At 47.9% G+C, this 16,964-nt stretch overlaps 1 protein-coding gene across 2 annotated transcripts in view; it reads left to right on the forward strand.

Moving 5' to 3' along the window:
* Positions 1–16,964, forward strand: part of adgrl2b.1 (adhesion G protein-coupled receptor L2b, tandem duplicate 1) — an 82,117-nt gene that overhangs the window by 49,522 nt on the left and 15,631 nt on the right. For both annotated transcript variants that reach the window (XM_076293588.1, XM_076293587.1), the window contains exons 6-15: positions 324–602; positions 823–926; positions 1,302–1,487; positions 6,570–6,753; positions 9,550–9,672; positions 9,994–10,199; positions 10,809–10,982; positions 12,235–12,444; positions 14,488–14,708; positions 15,763–15,829. In XM_076293588.1, the coding sequence (XP_076149703.1) occupies positions 324–602; positions 823–926; positions 1,302–1,487; positions 6,570–6,753; positions 9,550–9,672; positions 9,994–10,199; positions 10,809–10,982; positions 12,235–12,444; positions 14,488–14,708; positions 15,763–15,829 (1,754 nt within the window). The remainder of the gene's footprint in view (positions 1–323; positions 603–822; positions 927–1,301; positions 1,488–6,569; positions 6,754–9,549; positions 9,673–9,993; positions 10,200–10,808; positions 10,983–12,234; positions 12,445–14,487; positions 14,709–15,762; positions 15,830–16,964) is intronic.

Consider the following 16,964-nt stretch of genomic DNA (forward strand, 5'->3'; position numbering starts at 1 on the left):
CTGTGGGAAAAGGTTTCTTGTCTGGTGGTTTTGTGCTTTTTTTCCTGAGCATGAAAACCTACTGTGAAAAAATAAAAAGGAGATTCCATGCAGGCATGATATGTCTCTGCTAGATAAAAGAGAAAATAAGCAATAACGTGTGTTTCCCAGAAGAAACCTTTCTGCAGGGCGAAGTCAGTCGTCATTTCTGAGTTTAAAGAGAACCGTGTTAATATTTAATGCTATACCTTTTGACCGTATAGAGAGAATAAGCCTATATGCAGTGTCTGATCCACAATATGAATCCACATTATTTGTGACATCATTCTTATCTCATCTCTCAGCCCCAACCGTCATTTATGATGTTACGCCAACTGCGCCTTTCAAAACCACCACAACCATCGCCCCTTCCTCCACAACGCTGCAGAGTCCGGTCAACAACACCATCATGCCTGACCGTGTGGAACCTCCGCCTGACCCCGAAGGCACCGCCAGCCCCACCGCCGTTGAACCTCCGCCCTCATCCAGGCGCTTCTGCGAGGGAACGGTGCGGAGAGGAATAGCTTGGCCGCAGACACACAGAGGCATAAATGTGGAGAGACCTTGCCCCAAGGGCACTAAAGGTATGTGTCTCTCTCTGTGTGTGTGTGTGTGTCTGTGTGTGTGTGTGTGTGTGTGTGTGTGTGTGAGAGAGAGAGATTGTGTGTGTTTGTTCTTTGTAAGAATGGCAGGATGGACATCTCCTAAGCTGGGTCATGCCTGCTCATGCGGGGGGTCATGCCTTGACCCCTGACACTTGACTGTTTTATGCATCTGTGTTCCTTCCTGTCTGTCATTGTGCAGGCATCGCCTCCTACCTCTGCTCGGCAACCACGGGGGCCTGGAACCCCAAGGGCCCGGATCTCAGTAACTGCACCTCCCACTGGGTCTCGCAGGTAGCTCAGAAGGTGAGCACCAGAAATGGCTTCCCACTATGTACACACACAGGCACCAGGCATCTACTATTTCTGTCTTTTCCCAGCCTCATGAATTTTAATCCTCTCTCATTGTCTCGTGCCTTTTGGACCGACCGACGCGCCTACCTCGTGTTGTGTTTTTGTTTTGCTAGTCTCAGCTCATCCCCGAATGACAATCGTGGCCTGCCATCTGTGCTCACTGTAGTTACAGCCATGATACTTACTGTAAAATCCTGCTGTTCAGCACCTTGTTTTTCCGCTTATTTCCAGTCGTTTCTAGCACATGCCGACAATCGTTTTCAGATTAACTGCTTCTCAACTGTTACTTAAATTTGTTCCCGCATCCCCGCCGGCGTGTTCTCCCAGATCCGCAGCGGCGAAAATGCAGCCAACCTGGCCAACGACCTGGCACACCACACCCAGTGGCCGGTGTTCCCCGGCGATGTCAGCTCCTCGGTGCGTCTCATGGAGCAGCTGGTGGACATCCTGGACGCTCAGCTGCAGGAGCTACGGCCCAGCGAGAAGGACACAGCCGGACGCAGCTTCAACAAGGTAATGCGCAGCTTGCCTTCTGTCCGCACAGGTGCACCCCCCCCCATCCCTCCCACACCTGAAAATCAAAAAAAATCACTTCACTGCCCTCCATTGTATGAATGTTTTGATCTTCTCTTCCCTCTAAAATGACATTGTATTCAGACAGGGTCCCCCACTATTATCTATCATCTAGTATCTGGAGAGGCTCTCAGTGATAATGGAACAGCTGTTTGTGGGAAACTCTGGCTGTCACAGTGACACACGGGGCTATTAATAACTTTGCTTTAATCGTCCGGCTCTCTAGGTGCTCCGCTGGCACCCTTTCACGTCAAGTTATGCCCTTTGCAAATAAAATTATTGCAACGAATGTAGTTATTTAAAGGTATTCTCACCATGCTGTGTGATTAATTATTGCACAGTTGGTCATTTCTCTACCTGCATAGGTGTAGTGTCCTCTGGCTGTGTGAGTCAGTGCTTGGCCAATTGATACTAACGATCTCACACCTTGAAGGAAGCAGAATAAATTGCTTTCTCTTGTCAATTAGAGCAGATGAAGTCTCCTGTAGGGCTTTTCTGTGACTATTCCTTCTATCAATGCTAACCTTAAGTGAATTTCCCTGCCAGGAAAACCTTATTGGATCTAATTGACAAGTAAAAATTAATTCAGATAATACCACAATAAGTTGGATCAGGCTTTTAAGCTGGTAGTTGGAAAGAATGCCAGGGAGGGTGGAAGGCTGCCATCAGAGGATGGATTTCCGCAGTAATTTTCTCCTAAAGCCCACCTCAAAATCCTGGGATCCTACACCTCCCTAAAATTGTCATGCCCCTTGTTTCTCAGGAATGTTTGCTGTCTTATCCCTCTTTGCCTCCAGGGAATTTCTCAATCTTTGCCCCCCTCCTCCCCCATTCTTTAGCCCCCCCTGTGGTCTCCTACTTCTCCCTGAAACCCCCCCCCCCCAAAAAAAAAAAAAAAAACCTACAGCATCCTTGTGTCTCTGGAATTCCACAGTCTCTCTGCCTGAGGTATCTGACATTCCAGCCTCTTATCCCCACCTGCCCCGCGCTGTTCCAGGATTAGCGCCCGCCCAGCCCCGAGGCCCTCCGACAATCTGTTCTGCCCCAGCGCTTCCGTAATTACAGGGTTAGCCCAGTCGCCTCACCTGGTGGTACAGATGTAAAAGCCGATGCTAATGGATAGAAGCCGGCTCTGAAAAAAGCCGGGGCCCCCGTGGGAGAGTAATTGCCCAGCTCTGCGTTGCATACATAAGGCCCGACTTGCACATCAGCGTCAGCAGTGCACACAGCCTTCGGCTCGGACGACACACACTTTATAGTATGTGCCGACCAACTGGAGACCGACACAGCGTGGGTCTATGCAAATTGCTGGTAAAAACGACACCTCACACAGCTTTATATGCGTGAGAAAGCTCTGCCACATGCAGTGTGCGTGTGAGTGTGTGTGTGTGTGTGTGTGTGTGTGTGCATGCGTACGTGCGTGCGTGCTGTGGCAGGGTCTGGTCCCAGAGGCACAAGGAGTATATTGACTTCCCTGTGCAACTCACTGGCCCTGTCCTCAGCTGAACCTTTTAGTCAACAATCACTCCTACTTGCAAATCTGTACACAAGTGCCCCAAGTCTGGCTTCAATGGAGGGCAGATGGAAGAATTATTTTGATAGAGCTGCAAGCCAGCGCCAGGCTAGAGAACACTGTATTTCCAGAGAGCTCAATAATCCTGACCATCAAATACAAATGACCCTTTCCAAATGCTATCTATGAGTTAATGGATTTTTTGGGGGCTTGACGGTACAGTACTCCCATCTCCATATCCCCTCTCGCTGCTATTCAGCATTCTTGCTTTTTTTATTATGTAAGATAGTTACATATTCAAAAGACATTTTTAATAGAAATGGGGGCAATGAGCTATCACTGTGATGACGAGCATTTTGTATTCACAGCCATTCTAACGCAAACTTGAACACTGAATTCTGCTGTCCTTGAAGTAGTTTCTTCTGTGCAGTAAAATGGCTATTTTGAGTGTCACTTCAAAGAGTCATTTGATCTGGAGGTCCTATACCTGTTAATGCTGTGTTTTCCTGTTGTTTTGATCTTTCCTTGTGTTCATGTATACATTAAAACAAAAAGCTTCAGAAAAGAGAAAGGACTTGCAGGGCATACATGAAGGTATAACTACAGTGCTTCTGCTGTTCCACTGCTTCCATAGTCCCCTGTCACCCACCCAGCAGCATGCAGGCTTTGTGATGCTCCTGTCTGCTTGTCTATCAGTCCAACTGGCTGCCTGTCTTGTCGTCTTTGAGTCACTGTCCAGCCACCTGTCACTTGTGTTCATTGTTGTTGTTGTTTGTTTTTTGCTTTTTTTGGTTCCATGTTTTTTGTCCGTCCAGCTTGTCTTTCATTTCCTATTCGATCCACCTCCTCCTTCTCCTCCTCCTTCACCTCCTCCTTCACCTCCTCCTTCTCCTCCTCCGTCGTTTTTCTCGCCTCCCTCTCTCCTTCTCTCATTCCTTTTCTTTCCTTTCCTCTCTCCGTCCATCTCCATCTCTGCACTTTGTGCATTCTATGAGTAATTGCAGCTCCCCGTCAGCCAATAATGGTGATCAAAGTGGCGCCGAGCTCCTTTTCTTTTCTTTTCTTTTCTTTGTGTTCCTGTTCCTCTGCTTGCTCACTCAGCCAAACGTTTCTGTCTGTTGATGGATGTATTCTGCTCACTCCCATGTGTTTATGATATGAAATACTCCCTCTGTCTTGTGTTCCTCTCTCCTCTGCCTATGCGTTTCTCTGCTATAGTTTTGTTTTGTTCCCAGAGAGTCTGCCCTGTAGGAAGAGGCTGTGTTGGCACAAACACACACACACAGCACAGAATCAGTTTTGCAACAGGCTCTCGGTTTCCCCTTCTCCCTCTCTCTCCCCATTGCGCTTCAGTTTGGAGAGACAGCAAGACATGCTCGACTGTCTCTTAACACTGTCACATACACCCGGTCCCCCTCTGCACTCCCCTTCTGAATCAGATGTCCATGGTGTACCAACACAACACAACAGAGAGCAACGCTGTGCCAAGCCGAATCAGATCAGCCATCTGAAAAGGGACGCAACGTCACCGCGTGCAGAGGCCCTTTGTGTCTTCAGCACGTTGCAACGCACGACCTCCACCCCGACAGGAATTAAACAGAACCCGATCAGAACACCGGTTTCCATACGTGCCGCAAATTAGAGACGTGAAATTCCCAGCGGTGCCGCTGCTGCAAGGGCCGGCCGAGGGGGCAGGCCAATTTGTGTCGGTCTCGGTGTAATGGTCTCGGCCCTGTAATCATGGGCGGCCCGGCTCTCCTCTCTCCGCTCTCTCTCCCCATCAGCATGCCTTCAGGAGAGGCACGTCTGAGAGCCCTCCTGCACGCCCGCAAGGTCAGGGCCCTCCAGACGAAGCGAGGGCCCCAGCCAGCCTCAGCACCCCCCACCCCCCACCCCCCGCCGGCTACCCTCCACTCACCCCCCCTGCGCTTCAGCTATTAAAATAGCCAGGTTAATCAGCGTCTCGGAATAAAGCCCAGCGCTGATACAAAGCAGCGGATAATGAATGCGGCACCTAGTTAACGCTCCGTTTCATCTGCGCGGCTGGCATGTTGCCTATCGGTCAGATTCACAAGCGGGGCTAGTTAATAGAGCCTATTGCAGTGGGCTAGTCGCAGTCTTGTTAATGAGCAATCAGGGCTCAGGTTTTATGAACACTTCTATTAAAGAGACACTGCGTAGCCGTGCACATGGGTTAATTAATATGCGCGAGCAACAATTCCCTCCGCCTGTTCGAGCCTTGCTACTGTCAGTCCCATTTGCCAGGGTTATAAACAGTTAATAGATGTTGCTGGAAACCGATTGCTCTAGTAGTTAAACGTTGTTCTAGTCATGGAACAGTCCATGAATGGTTAGACTGATTCGACTTAGACTGGTGAACCACGGATCACCGATATGCAGCTAGAGCAGCAGGCTACGTTTCAGCTGCCGCTGGGCCCCCTGCTCAGTGGAGCCCTTGTTCAGTGAAATATGAGCCAGTTAATAGCTCGCACATTTTCCCGGTAATAAGCATTTATTAACACTTCATCAACACTTTATATGGCTCGTAAGTTCTCCTGGAAACCCTAGCTGTTTTTTTTTCTCTCATTCTCTCCAACATACCAGATGCTGTGGCAGAACTACAACCTGTAACATCATGTTGTACCAAGGTCAGGGTTGGCCGTGTCAGAATAATTGTCAAGACACGTCTAATGAAATTTCACAAGGACCGGGCAAGGTGTAGAATAACCCAGCGGATTGTTTGATACACTTAGCTCTTGGCTAAACACAGGAAATGAAAGGATTGTGATTGGAAACAAACGTATTTCAGTTTTATATAGACCACCGCTCTAAGGCCAACAGATTGCCCTGCCTGATAAGGTTTCCCCTGTCAGGAAAGAGAGGCAGTTTCAGGTCATTACGGTCAGATCCTGTTATGGAATGTAATCATTGTTAGCAGAGATAATTGTTCTCTGGAAAAGACGTCCCTATGTTGGACCAGCGAGAGTGGGGGAAAAAGGGAGTGGAATCTTAGAAGAATGCTTCATTTATTTGGAAAGTGCCCCTCGTATTTTCCCTCTGGAATTTGGAATAACAAGCCTCTGATGGTTTAATGGTAACACAGGCACACAGGCACACACATGCGCATGCAGTCCTACATACACACACACGCACACACACACACACACACACACACACACACACACACACACACACACACACACACACACACACACACACACACACACACACACACACACGCATGCACACACAAATTACCAACATCTTTAAACAATATTTTTTACCTGCATTTGCCTGACTCTGCAGAGACATGTGTTTTCTGTCTGTCATTGACATTATTTATTATTTATTTTATTATTTTGTTTCTCTGTGCATGTCAGGAACCCCATTTGCTTTCCTTGCCTTTGTGCCTTTGGTGAAGTTTGATTGTATGGGTATAGAGGGGAAAAAAAAAAAATATATATATATATATCAAAAGGCTGACATTTCTCTTGTTTCCACGGATACAGGCCATTGTAGATACGGTTGACAACCTCCTGCGGCCGGAAGCCCTGAAATCCTGGGAGGACATGAATTCGACAGAGCAAACGCACACCGCCACCATGCTACTCGATACCCTGGAGGAAGGAGCCTTTGTCCTTGCAGACAACCTGATGGAGCCCGCTGTTGTCAAAGTCCCCGCTGAGAACATAAGTGAGTCATTCTGTTCACCAATCAGGACATTATGACAGGGATGTCTCCTCCCCCTCTGACTACCCAACACACACACACACACACACACACACACACACTTCACCTGTCAGGCTTCGTTGGCTAATGATCAGCCTCCTCCACTGATCATGGTTAATTAAAAAGGAAAACTGACAGGTATTTGACTGACCTGATTTGTGGAAAGGCAGGGCGGTTAGCACACTCTTTCCCTGGGCGAAGGTGCACTCTGCCAGCTGAAGTCTCAAGGCCTCTGGAGAATCTGCATAACAAGTTGTAAAGAATGAGCGAGACAGAGAGCAGGGGAGGCCAGAGTGGTGTTAGAGGAGAGGGGATTTGGCTCTGAAACCACAAGTGTGTGGCTTTTAGTTTCTTGCTGTACACCAGGAAACCAATACTGGCTTTTGAGCAGGGAGTATATTAGTAATGTGATCCCATTCATATAAGTCAGCTTTGTGCAGTCAACTGTCATTTCCCTACACTCTCTCCTGTGTTGCCATGGTAATCACATCCCGGTGACTTTCCAGTCCCTTGATTTTGGTGTTCTGTTTTGGATTTTTCTTTCTTTCTTTTTTGCGGGGGGGGGGGGGGGGGGGGTAACAGGCAGAGCGGCGACACAGTCTCTGAATACGTTTTCCAGATTTGATTTTAAATTACAAGATTTGAAAATGTCCTCGGCCCCCTTAAATACGCTGCCAGGGTCCCCCAGACTGGCCTGCCGTGTTATTATCAGCACTTAACCTCGGCAGTCCCGCGGGTAGCTGCATACTCTCTCCGCAAAGCACAACCATATGCTTCTTACATAGGCCATTTGATGTAAGTCTAGTGAAACCCTCCTGTAGCAGATAATATCACACACAGCCAGGATATTTGACTTAAAAGGAGAAAAGCTGAACTGACTGCCCCGTTATTTATTTATTTAACCTCCCTTTAATCACAAGGTCACTTGATAATGAAAAAAAAAATCCTTTTCAGCAAATAAGGGCAGTCAGGAAAGTAGCAGTGCACAGTGTTTACACAGTGTATCATGCGTGGCAGGTTATTCATAGTCCGTTTCTTTAGTCTTTGTGGAATTTATTCATAAGACACTGCAGTTCTTCTCCTCAATGCTTTATACAGTGATTCTTAATGAAGAAGCAGTTTTGGCCTACCAAGTGGTACATTCTCCCTCTCGCTTTCTTCCCTTTCTTCTTCACTCGCTCTCTCTTGTTTCACTTATGAGTGCTACTGTTTCTTTTCACCCTCTTTCTTTCTCTACATCTCTCTCTCTCTCTCTTGCTCTCTCTCTCTCTCTCTCTCTCTCTTGCTGCTTCTCATACACTCCCTGTCTGTGCGGAGGCATAAGCAGGGCTAACTATATGGTCTCGCACCAGCTGGCTTTAAGGCTTAAGGCTGCCAGACAGATTGTGCCCTGGAGCACGGCACAGGAGCGGGGCGAACACTTCAAAAAAAGGAGAAGAAGAAAAGATCTCTGCATGCAAATTAACATAGTTTCACTCGTCGCAGACCAGTACCTCAAAGCAGTCGCACTGGACTGGGAGTAGAGAGGGAAGAGAGAGGCCGTCGGAGATAGAGAGAGGTGGAGGAAGGAAGAAAGCCTGAGAGAGAGAAAGCGTAAATGTGAGACTGGAGGAAGAGAGACAAGGTGTGCTTCGGTCCAATCCTGGTCCGTGCCGTGAGAAGTCTGAGAGAAGGAGAGCGTGGAGAGATGGGGGGATTTGGGTGGAGGTTGTGGGGGTAGCACCGAGTGGGCTGGTGTGTGTGTCCTCCTGACCCTCCCGGTAATTTCACACATCAAAGGCGGCGGGGCCGGTGAGGTAGCGGGCAGTGGTGGCGGCGGCGGTGCTCGTGGAGAGGGGCTGGAGTTGGAGATGGCGGCAGGCGGCCGGGCGGGGCAGAAACCGGGCTGCTCAGCTTTCAGTCTGCCCAGGCCAGATCAGCCCTAGCCAGTGCCCCTGACTTATCTGAGTCGCACAAGGGGACGAGCCCAGTAAAAAGCCCAGTGATATTTTTGATCCCAGAAATATTTGACATTCATGCTGTGCCAGGTTCTGTATGTATTTGTGTGTGTGTGTGTATGTATGTGTGTGTGTGTGTGTGTGTGTGTGTGTGTGTGTGTGTGTGTGTGTGTGTGTGCATTCTCCACTGTCGGCTCCTCTCTTGAAAGCAGGAAGTTGTGCTGTTTGAGCATACACACACACACACACACACACACACACACACACACACACACACACACACACACACACACACACACACACACACACACAGGGCTGAATAAAAAGTGAGTCCAGATTAGGTAGTGTGGCTGTAACTCCTCATTAGGAGTCCACACCAGATAAACTGTAACAGCGCTGATACATGTTCAAAAGGGGAAAAAAAGAAATGTTGCTGCACGGCCGCGGCTTTCACTGTCTGAAATACTGAGGCGGTTTAAACCAGCCCATCCGCAGCATTGTGAGCCGTGCCGGGTAGGGATTTGTGCATGCATTCAAAGTCCAAGCGCTCTCCATTATACATGCTGCAGTTCAGTAACTGCATTGTTCTGTGGTTGGAAATGAATGCTGTTGCCGAAGCCCTTTGGAGGTATATTTGCGCAGCTTGGCCACACTATTGGACCTTGAAAATGTCATCTCATATCTCTCGCCTAACCAGTGTGGCGAGGCTGCCATTTGGGGCCTTCACTAATATCCACCTCTCTTATTTTCTCTTCTCCTCTCTCCTCTTCTCTCCTCTCCTCTTCTATTCTTCTCAACTCCTCGCCCTCCTCTGGTCCCACAGTGCTGGATGTATATGTGCTGAGTACAGATGGCCAAGTGCAGGACTTCCGTTTCCCCCAGACCAGTAAAGGGGGGGCCACCATTCAGCTGAGCGCCAACACCGTCAAGCTCAACAGCAAAAACGGTGAGTACATCAGCGGTGGATGGACACTAGACGTGAACCAAGGCACCCGTACATCAGCGGTGGATGCATGTTTAAACTTGATGACAGTAGGGTCACACCAGACAGGAAATAATAGGTGTTTGTCTGGTGTCCATCGTCAATGTCTCTCAAGTCATTACACATTCCATATATACAGTACACATTCTTTGTGGTATTCTGTGGTATGGTCTCCAATGCAATTATGCCACACCTAGAGGTGTTGTTGTGTACAATGTGTGTGCTTTTTTAGCACAAAGAACAGGACATCTAAGTAATGCTCTGGCTTCTCTTTTGTTCGCACAGGAATCGCCAAACTGGTTTTTGTCCTTTATAAGCACCTGGGCCACTTCCTCACCGTGGAGAACGCCACCATGAAGCTGGGCGGGGAGCAGTGGGGACACAACCTCACGCTGGTGGTCAACTCCCACATCCTGTCCGCCTCCATCAATAAGGAGTCCAGCCGCGTGTTCGTGACTGACCCCATCATCTTCACCCTGGAGCACCTCGACGTGAGTCCGGAGTGGAACGGCAATGAGAAAATGATAGAAAGAGAGAAGAGTGTGTGCGTGTGGTTGTGTGTGTGTGTGTGTGTGTGTGTGTGTGTGTGTGTGTGTGTGTGTGTGTGCGTGTGTGTGTGTGTGTATGTGTGTGTGTGTGTGTGTGTGTGTGTGTATGTGTGTGTGTGTGTGTGTGTGTGAGTGAGTGAGAGAGAGGAAGAGAGAGAGAGAAAGAGAAAAGAAGAGAGAGTCTATGTTAGAGAGAGAGAGGTATGAAAGAGGACAATTTTCCACTGTTAATTCCCAAGGCTGTGTGTTAAAAAGTGCTAGATGTCGGAGCGCGTGGCCTGTTTACCCGTGCTGTTGGAGCCCTCTGAGTTAAAAAGAGCCACCCAAGGTTGCCTCAGTGGAGTTCCTGTGGTCCTGTGTGTACCCAGCTGAATGAAAGCCCGAGTTCAGTGTGTACCCAAAACCAAAGCTCTTCATCTCACGCTGGGCACCCATTTGATAGGCCGCGACTGCCAATCAGTGTAATCCCCAGAATCCACCGAAATGGATTTTTTTTTTCTCGCCTTCGCTCTCTCACTTGTGCCTCTGGTTATTTTTATGCTTTCGTTTCAGACCGAGCATTATTTTAACCCCAACTGCTCGTTCTGGAACTACTCGGAGAGGAGCATGATGGGCTACTGGTCCACTCAGGGCTGCAAGCTGCTGGACACCAACAAGACGCACACCACCTGCTCGTGCAGTCACCTGACCAACTTCGCCATCCTCATGGCGCACCGTGGGCACGTGGTGAGTGGCCAGCCTGAGCAAACAAAGATAAGGACACAGACACACACATGCATACGGATACACACAGAGATACGGGCACGGGTACACACACGCACACACACACACACACACACACACACACACACACACACACACACACACACATTTATACAGAAACACACACAGAGGTACAGGTGCGCACACACACACACACACAGAAAGAGAGAGAGAGAGAGAAAGGCACACACACACACACACACCGACTGGTGTACACACACCATTTCATTACACACTGGCTAGTGTACACAAATGCATGGGCACATTCTAGCAAAGGAAGCCGTCATCTGCAGCCAGTGATTAAAATGTCAGTGAGAGGTGGGTTTGTTTTGAGGGAGAAGGGGAGTGCATGCGTGTGGCATGTGGTGTTGCTGGTGATGGTGGGGTGGGAGGGCTGCAAGCTGTGGGTTAACCCAGCTCTCGAGGAGGCCGAAGGATGTTGTTGTTGTTGTTGTTACCACTTGAAGGGCCCTGCAGCAATTGCACCAACTTCAGCCCAGAAGATGCCGGGTGGAGATAGGGCAAGCTTTGGCCATTGGCGGGGGAAAAATAAATTGCGTCCTACCTATGGTCCATGACTAATGGCCCGGGGCACACATGTCTCCCCTCCACAGCCTGTGTGGAATGTGCGTTATTAGCTGCAATTTGCATGCCCACTCCACACAAGGTGGGGAGGACACATTTCCGAGTGCAATTCAATTACCATCCAATTACATGATGAATATCATGTGCGGCCAGCAGTTACACCATAATCAATGTGGAAGCAGGAGTTTGTGGGAAACGTAATTACAAACCCGAACCTCATGACCCTCAAACCCTATCCCCTAACCCCCTCCTCTCGTCTTCCTCCTCCTCTACATTTACCACCACCTCCAGCTCACCTCCTGAAAAGCAGCTTCCCGATAGGCCAAACCCTTGTGCTGACCCCAATGGTCACTAGCTAATTGAATGAAAAGTTCACAATAACGTAACCCTCTGAGTTTCTCTAAGAGCTCCGTTGCATTTGGCTGCTGGGCAGTTGGAAATGTCAGGACAGATCTTTTGCATTACCAGCAGTGGGGTCCTTGAGTGCTCCTCGCTAAAAGCCCTCGCGTTTCCGCTGCCGTTGTGCGTAAGCCCCTGTGAGTGCCCCTGTGTGTGCCCCTGTGCCTGTGCTTTCTGTTTTTCTTTTCTTCTTCTCGTCTTTTTTTCATCTTTTCCTCTTCTCTCCTCCCAGCGCGAGGGAAGTGTCCATGAACTCCTGCTGACGGTCATCACGCGGATGGGCATCGCCGTGTCGCTGGTCTGCCTGGCCATTAGCATCTTCACCTTCTGCTTCTTCCGTGGCCTGCAGAGCGACCGCAACACCATCCACAAAAACCTGTGCATCAACCTCTTCATTGCCGAGCTGCTCTTCCTCGTCGGGATCAACATGACCGAGCCCAAGGTGAGAGACCTTCCCAGGCTTTCTGCACAGGTCATCCGTACTGCTGCCCTGAAACACTAAAGGGTTGATTGGCCAGAACCAGGAGCAAACCAGTGGAAAAAAAACAGTCTAAAAATGCACAGAGAATGCAATAATAAAATGAAACATCAATATTATATATTTACCCATATAGGTAACACCATAAGGTAAGGGTACATGAATTATCATGAATTCATGCATTAATTAATTCATGATTTATTGTTACATCCCGGTCTAGGGCTTGTGGGATATAACAAAAAACGGGCAGACACAAAACTTAAGAAAATTGTGTATTTATTAATACAAAAAAAACCAGTATGGAAAAATGTCTAAATTAAGAAAAATACGGCCTACAAAGTAGGCCTCGGCGGCCAGGCGCTCACTCCTGGTCTCTCACCCCAGGGAGTGAGAGAGATGACGGCAAGTTGCTCGGGCAAGGCCCGAGGCTGGCCCTAGTGGCAGCGATGTGCGGCAGCGACGGTGGCAACAAACGATCCCCACAGCTAGCCAGCGAGAGCGAGCTCAGTGACGTCAGCCCCCTTTTAAAGGGCCGGGCTACCCTGACGTCATAGGGTTTCACACCACCCCTCAGCTGCAGCCAATCTGCCTGGAAGCACACAACAAAAGTAACAAACACACATAATACACAAGACCCACAGGGTCGTAACATTTATGTATTACTTAATTCCTTAATATCTCATGAATCATCAGAAATTTACAAGAGTTCATATTATGTCATTTGTGACCTCATACATGAACAACACATAAACTAAAGCATTAAGTAAGGTGGGCACATCATTATGATTTATGATTTTTTAAGAATGATCATGATGATTTCTTTTTCTGCCAAAAATGTGGTCATCGCTGCTCAAATCGCAATCGCTGCTTAAATCGCTGATTTAAGCACAACTTGTACAGTTCTTTAAACACATGCCATTGTTAACACTTTAGTTGAGGGGCCACAAACATGATGAACTCATGAGCAATTAACCTTACATTCATGTAATCATGATGATCATGCTTAATAAATCATAAATCATAATGATGTACCCATCGTACCTAATGTTTTAGTTGATGTGTTGTTTATGCATGAGGTCATGAATGAGAGACTATGAACTCATGTCAATTCCCGATGATTCATAAGATATAAAGTAATGCATAACTCATGAATTCATGATAATTCATGTACCCTTACCGTAAAGTGTTACCTTTAATATAATAAAATAACTTGGTGTCTGTTTGTGGATTGGAATCACATTTACATTTCTGTAGTAAATTAGTTGATTTAGTGAAAAGGCTGGCACCTGCAGTCTCACAATAAGCTGGCAGTAGCAGCCAATGTTAAGATAACAAATATTGCTTTATTATTTTTTTTGTCTCTCAAATACTGCAGAGCAAATAACTAAAAACTAATCAAGCAAAGGTATAACAGTTTTAAATTCTGTATGAAAGGTTGCATTTGCATAATATATTTGGTAGTTAAAGCTCTTGATATTCAGAGAGAGAAGAGACAGATTTTGAGAGAGAAGGAGAGGGAGAGAGAGAACAGCAGTGAGTGTAACATGGATGTATAATCTCTAAATTATACCACAAGGGTTTGTGCGTATGTTTGTATTGGTCACAAGATTTTAATTGACTTATTGAAGTAATTAATTGGTTCGAACACCGAGAGCATACCCGGGGGCTTTCTTGGACGACTGCGCTGCACTTGTGTTCTGCAGCGGGCAGATTCATTGATTCGCAGAACAATGCGCATTCCCAAAGAGAAGCTCGCTGCAGTGCATTGTATTGTGACCATTCTCCCGTATAATGATGCTGTGTTTGGCATGGATTGTACACCACTGGATGTTGTGAACAGCATAGACCTTGATCTGGAAAAAAAGCACTCACAGTCTTTTGTTCTCTTATTCTTCCTCTCACTTCCCCTCCCCCACCATCACACTGTCTCTCTCTCTTTCTCTCTCTCTCTCTCTCTCTCTCTCTCTCTCTCTCTGTCCTTGTCTTAATCTCGATGTTCCTCTGTAGATTGTGTGCTCCGTAATCGCTGGAGTTCTTCACTTCTTCTTCCTGGCGGCATTTGCCTGGATGTGTCTGGAGGGCGTTCAGCTGTACCTCATGCTGGTCGAGGTGTTTGAGAGCGAGTACTCCCGCAGGAAATACTACTACGTCTCCGGCTACCTCTTCCCCGCCATCGTGGTCGGGATCTCGGCAGCCATCGACTACAGGAGCTATGGCACCAAGCGGGCGTAAGTGACCCTCACCATTTTTTTTGGTCTCTTTCCTGTGTTCTCTTTCTTAGATTTCTTAGATTATCATTACAGCTAGCTGCCATGGAGCTTGCTTGTCTGTCAGAAGCCCCCCAAAACAGATGCGCCCTAATGAGAGCAACATCACAGAGCAGACCCCCCCTCCTTCCCCACAACTCAAACCCACCCACAGCTGCCTTCTGGCAAATTTACACTCCGTCACGGTGCGGGGAGGAATGAGAAAGCTCAGAGCAAATGGCTGTATTTAATGAATAGTCTCACTTAATGATTTGCACTGCATGGGATTGAGGCCAGTGGTTTCGGCTTGTTGCTTCAACCCCCACAACCAAGGGGGAGGCCTTGGTCCAGGCTTTCCACCATGACATGGTCCCCCTTGCCGCTCTTGAGCTAGCACACATTATTCTTCCCAAACAAGTCCTTGATACATTTCTATTTGCGTGTAATGAATCCAATTTAATCCATGTCTGGTCGGCGTGGATATCCAGGTGTTTCAGTGTCATCAACCACTTATTACAGCCGTGTAGTTTCGGAGGCACAGTTTGATAAGCAGCTTGCCATGTTGAGACTGATATTAGCAGAGCTCAGCCTGAAGTGTGTGATGACTTGTTCATTTGAGCACAGGTCTTGACAGTAGCACTCACCCACTGCTGAAGCAGCAGCAGGCCTTTCAAAGTGCTCTCTCGCACCAGTTCCCCAGCAGCTCCTGAAAATGTCACGCGTCAGTTGCGTTCACACCAAAAGATACACACAGCGCACATCGCACATAGCACATAGCACGTTGCATGTTGCACGTTGCACGTTGCAATCGCGGTGTGATTGAAGTGCTATTTATCAGCTTCCCGTTGCCCCGCAAGGCTTGTTTCTTTGTCCACTCTTATTAAAGAGGGCACAGTGGGCCATTGTGCTGTATGGTAGCTGCCCCCACACCAGCAAATCACTTGCGGCAGGCCTAGCCCTAAATGACGGCCGTAGTGGAGGGATAGCGTGTGGTGTTAGGGATCGCGTCTGACTGCTGCCTCTGCTCGTGTTTCAGCTGCTGGCTGAGAGTGGATAACCACTTCATCTGGAGCTTCATCGGACCAGTAGCATTTATCATTATGGTGAGTCGTGCCTTTTTTGGAAAAAGTGTGTTCTTGTCTGTATCTGTGTGTGTGTGTGTGTGTGTGTGTGTGTGTGTGTGTGTGTGCGTGTGTGTCCACCCTTATATGTACCCATATTTCTGTGCATGTCTGTGTTAATGTATGTGGTTTCAAATGTATTTGATGGGGCCAGGAGTGGGAGGAGGTTGTATTGAGGCCATGCCTACACTATTCAGGATTCATTTAAATCCGAAACACTTTTGTTATGTTTGTGCCTCGTATCTATGCTACTACTTCGGTGTTGTCGAGCACCTGGAACGGAGCGATTTGAAAACCCTGTCGGCCCCATTTTCATTTGAAAACTCCGGCTTTGCATTTAAATGTGGGAAATCCGCAAACATGAAAATGATGACGTAGAAATCTTTCTTCCCTTCCTGATTGGATCTCGTCAGTCTGATCTTTTTTCCCCTGATTTCCTTGTATATATAATATACAATGTGATAAAGGTCATGTGCCCAAAGAAGCCTCAAAGTGAGTCGTATCACCTTCAACTATCCATGACTCACTTCGACTTCCACTACTAGCCTGCCAGCATTGGATGTACGCCTTCCTGTCTTTGGTAGCATCTGTAGTGCAGTTAAATTCTTAATAAAGTCATTAGATTCAATTTAATCAAATTAAATTCATGAATAGTCATGTGATTTGTGCGAATGGTCATGTGATCCACATTTCAGGGGTCCAGTGCGGACAAAATACAATTTTGGCTCCGGAATTGCAAACGTACGTCTGGACTGAGATTGTATTCGTTTTTAAATGTCATTTTGCAATGAAAATAGAATAGTGTGGAGGTAGCCTGAGTCTTCTACAATGACTTGATCAGTTGTTGAGGAGTGTAGCCTGCTGCTTGGACATGAGAGGGTTGGGGGGGGGGGGTGGCAGCAGGGGGAGAGGAGTGGGGTGGGGTGGGGTGGTGTGGTGTGGTGGCAGCCGGAGTGTGTCTCTGTCAGGCATTCAGGTATGAAATGCTCCCGGCCAGGCAGAAGAGGCAGCAAGGCCATCAGGGCTGAGCGTGGAGTGTGCCGACTGTGGCTGCCTCTCCAGGGGGACCGGAGGAGGAGGAGGAGGAGGAGGAGGAGGATGAGGGGGAGGATGAGGG

Source organism: Alosa pseudoharengus, unplaced genomic scaffold (assembly GCF_046254945.1).
Source record: "Alosa pseudoharengus isolate Yale_2024_CS ecotype anadromous, Long Island Sound unplaced genomic scaffold, YU_APseudo_1.1 YU_APseudo_1.1_scf_2, whole genome shotgun sequence".
Taxonomy (NCBI): Eukaryota; Metazoa; Chordata; class Actinopteri; order Clupeiformes; family Clupeidae; genus Alosa; species Alosa pseudoharengus.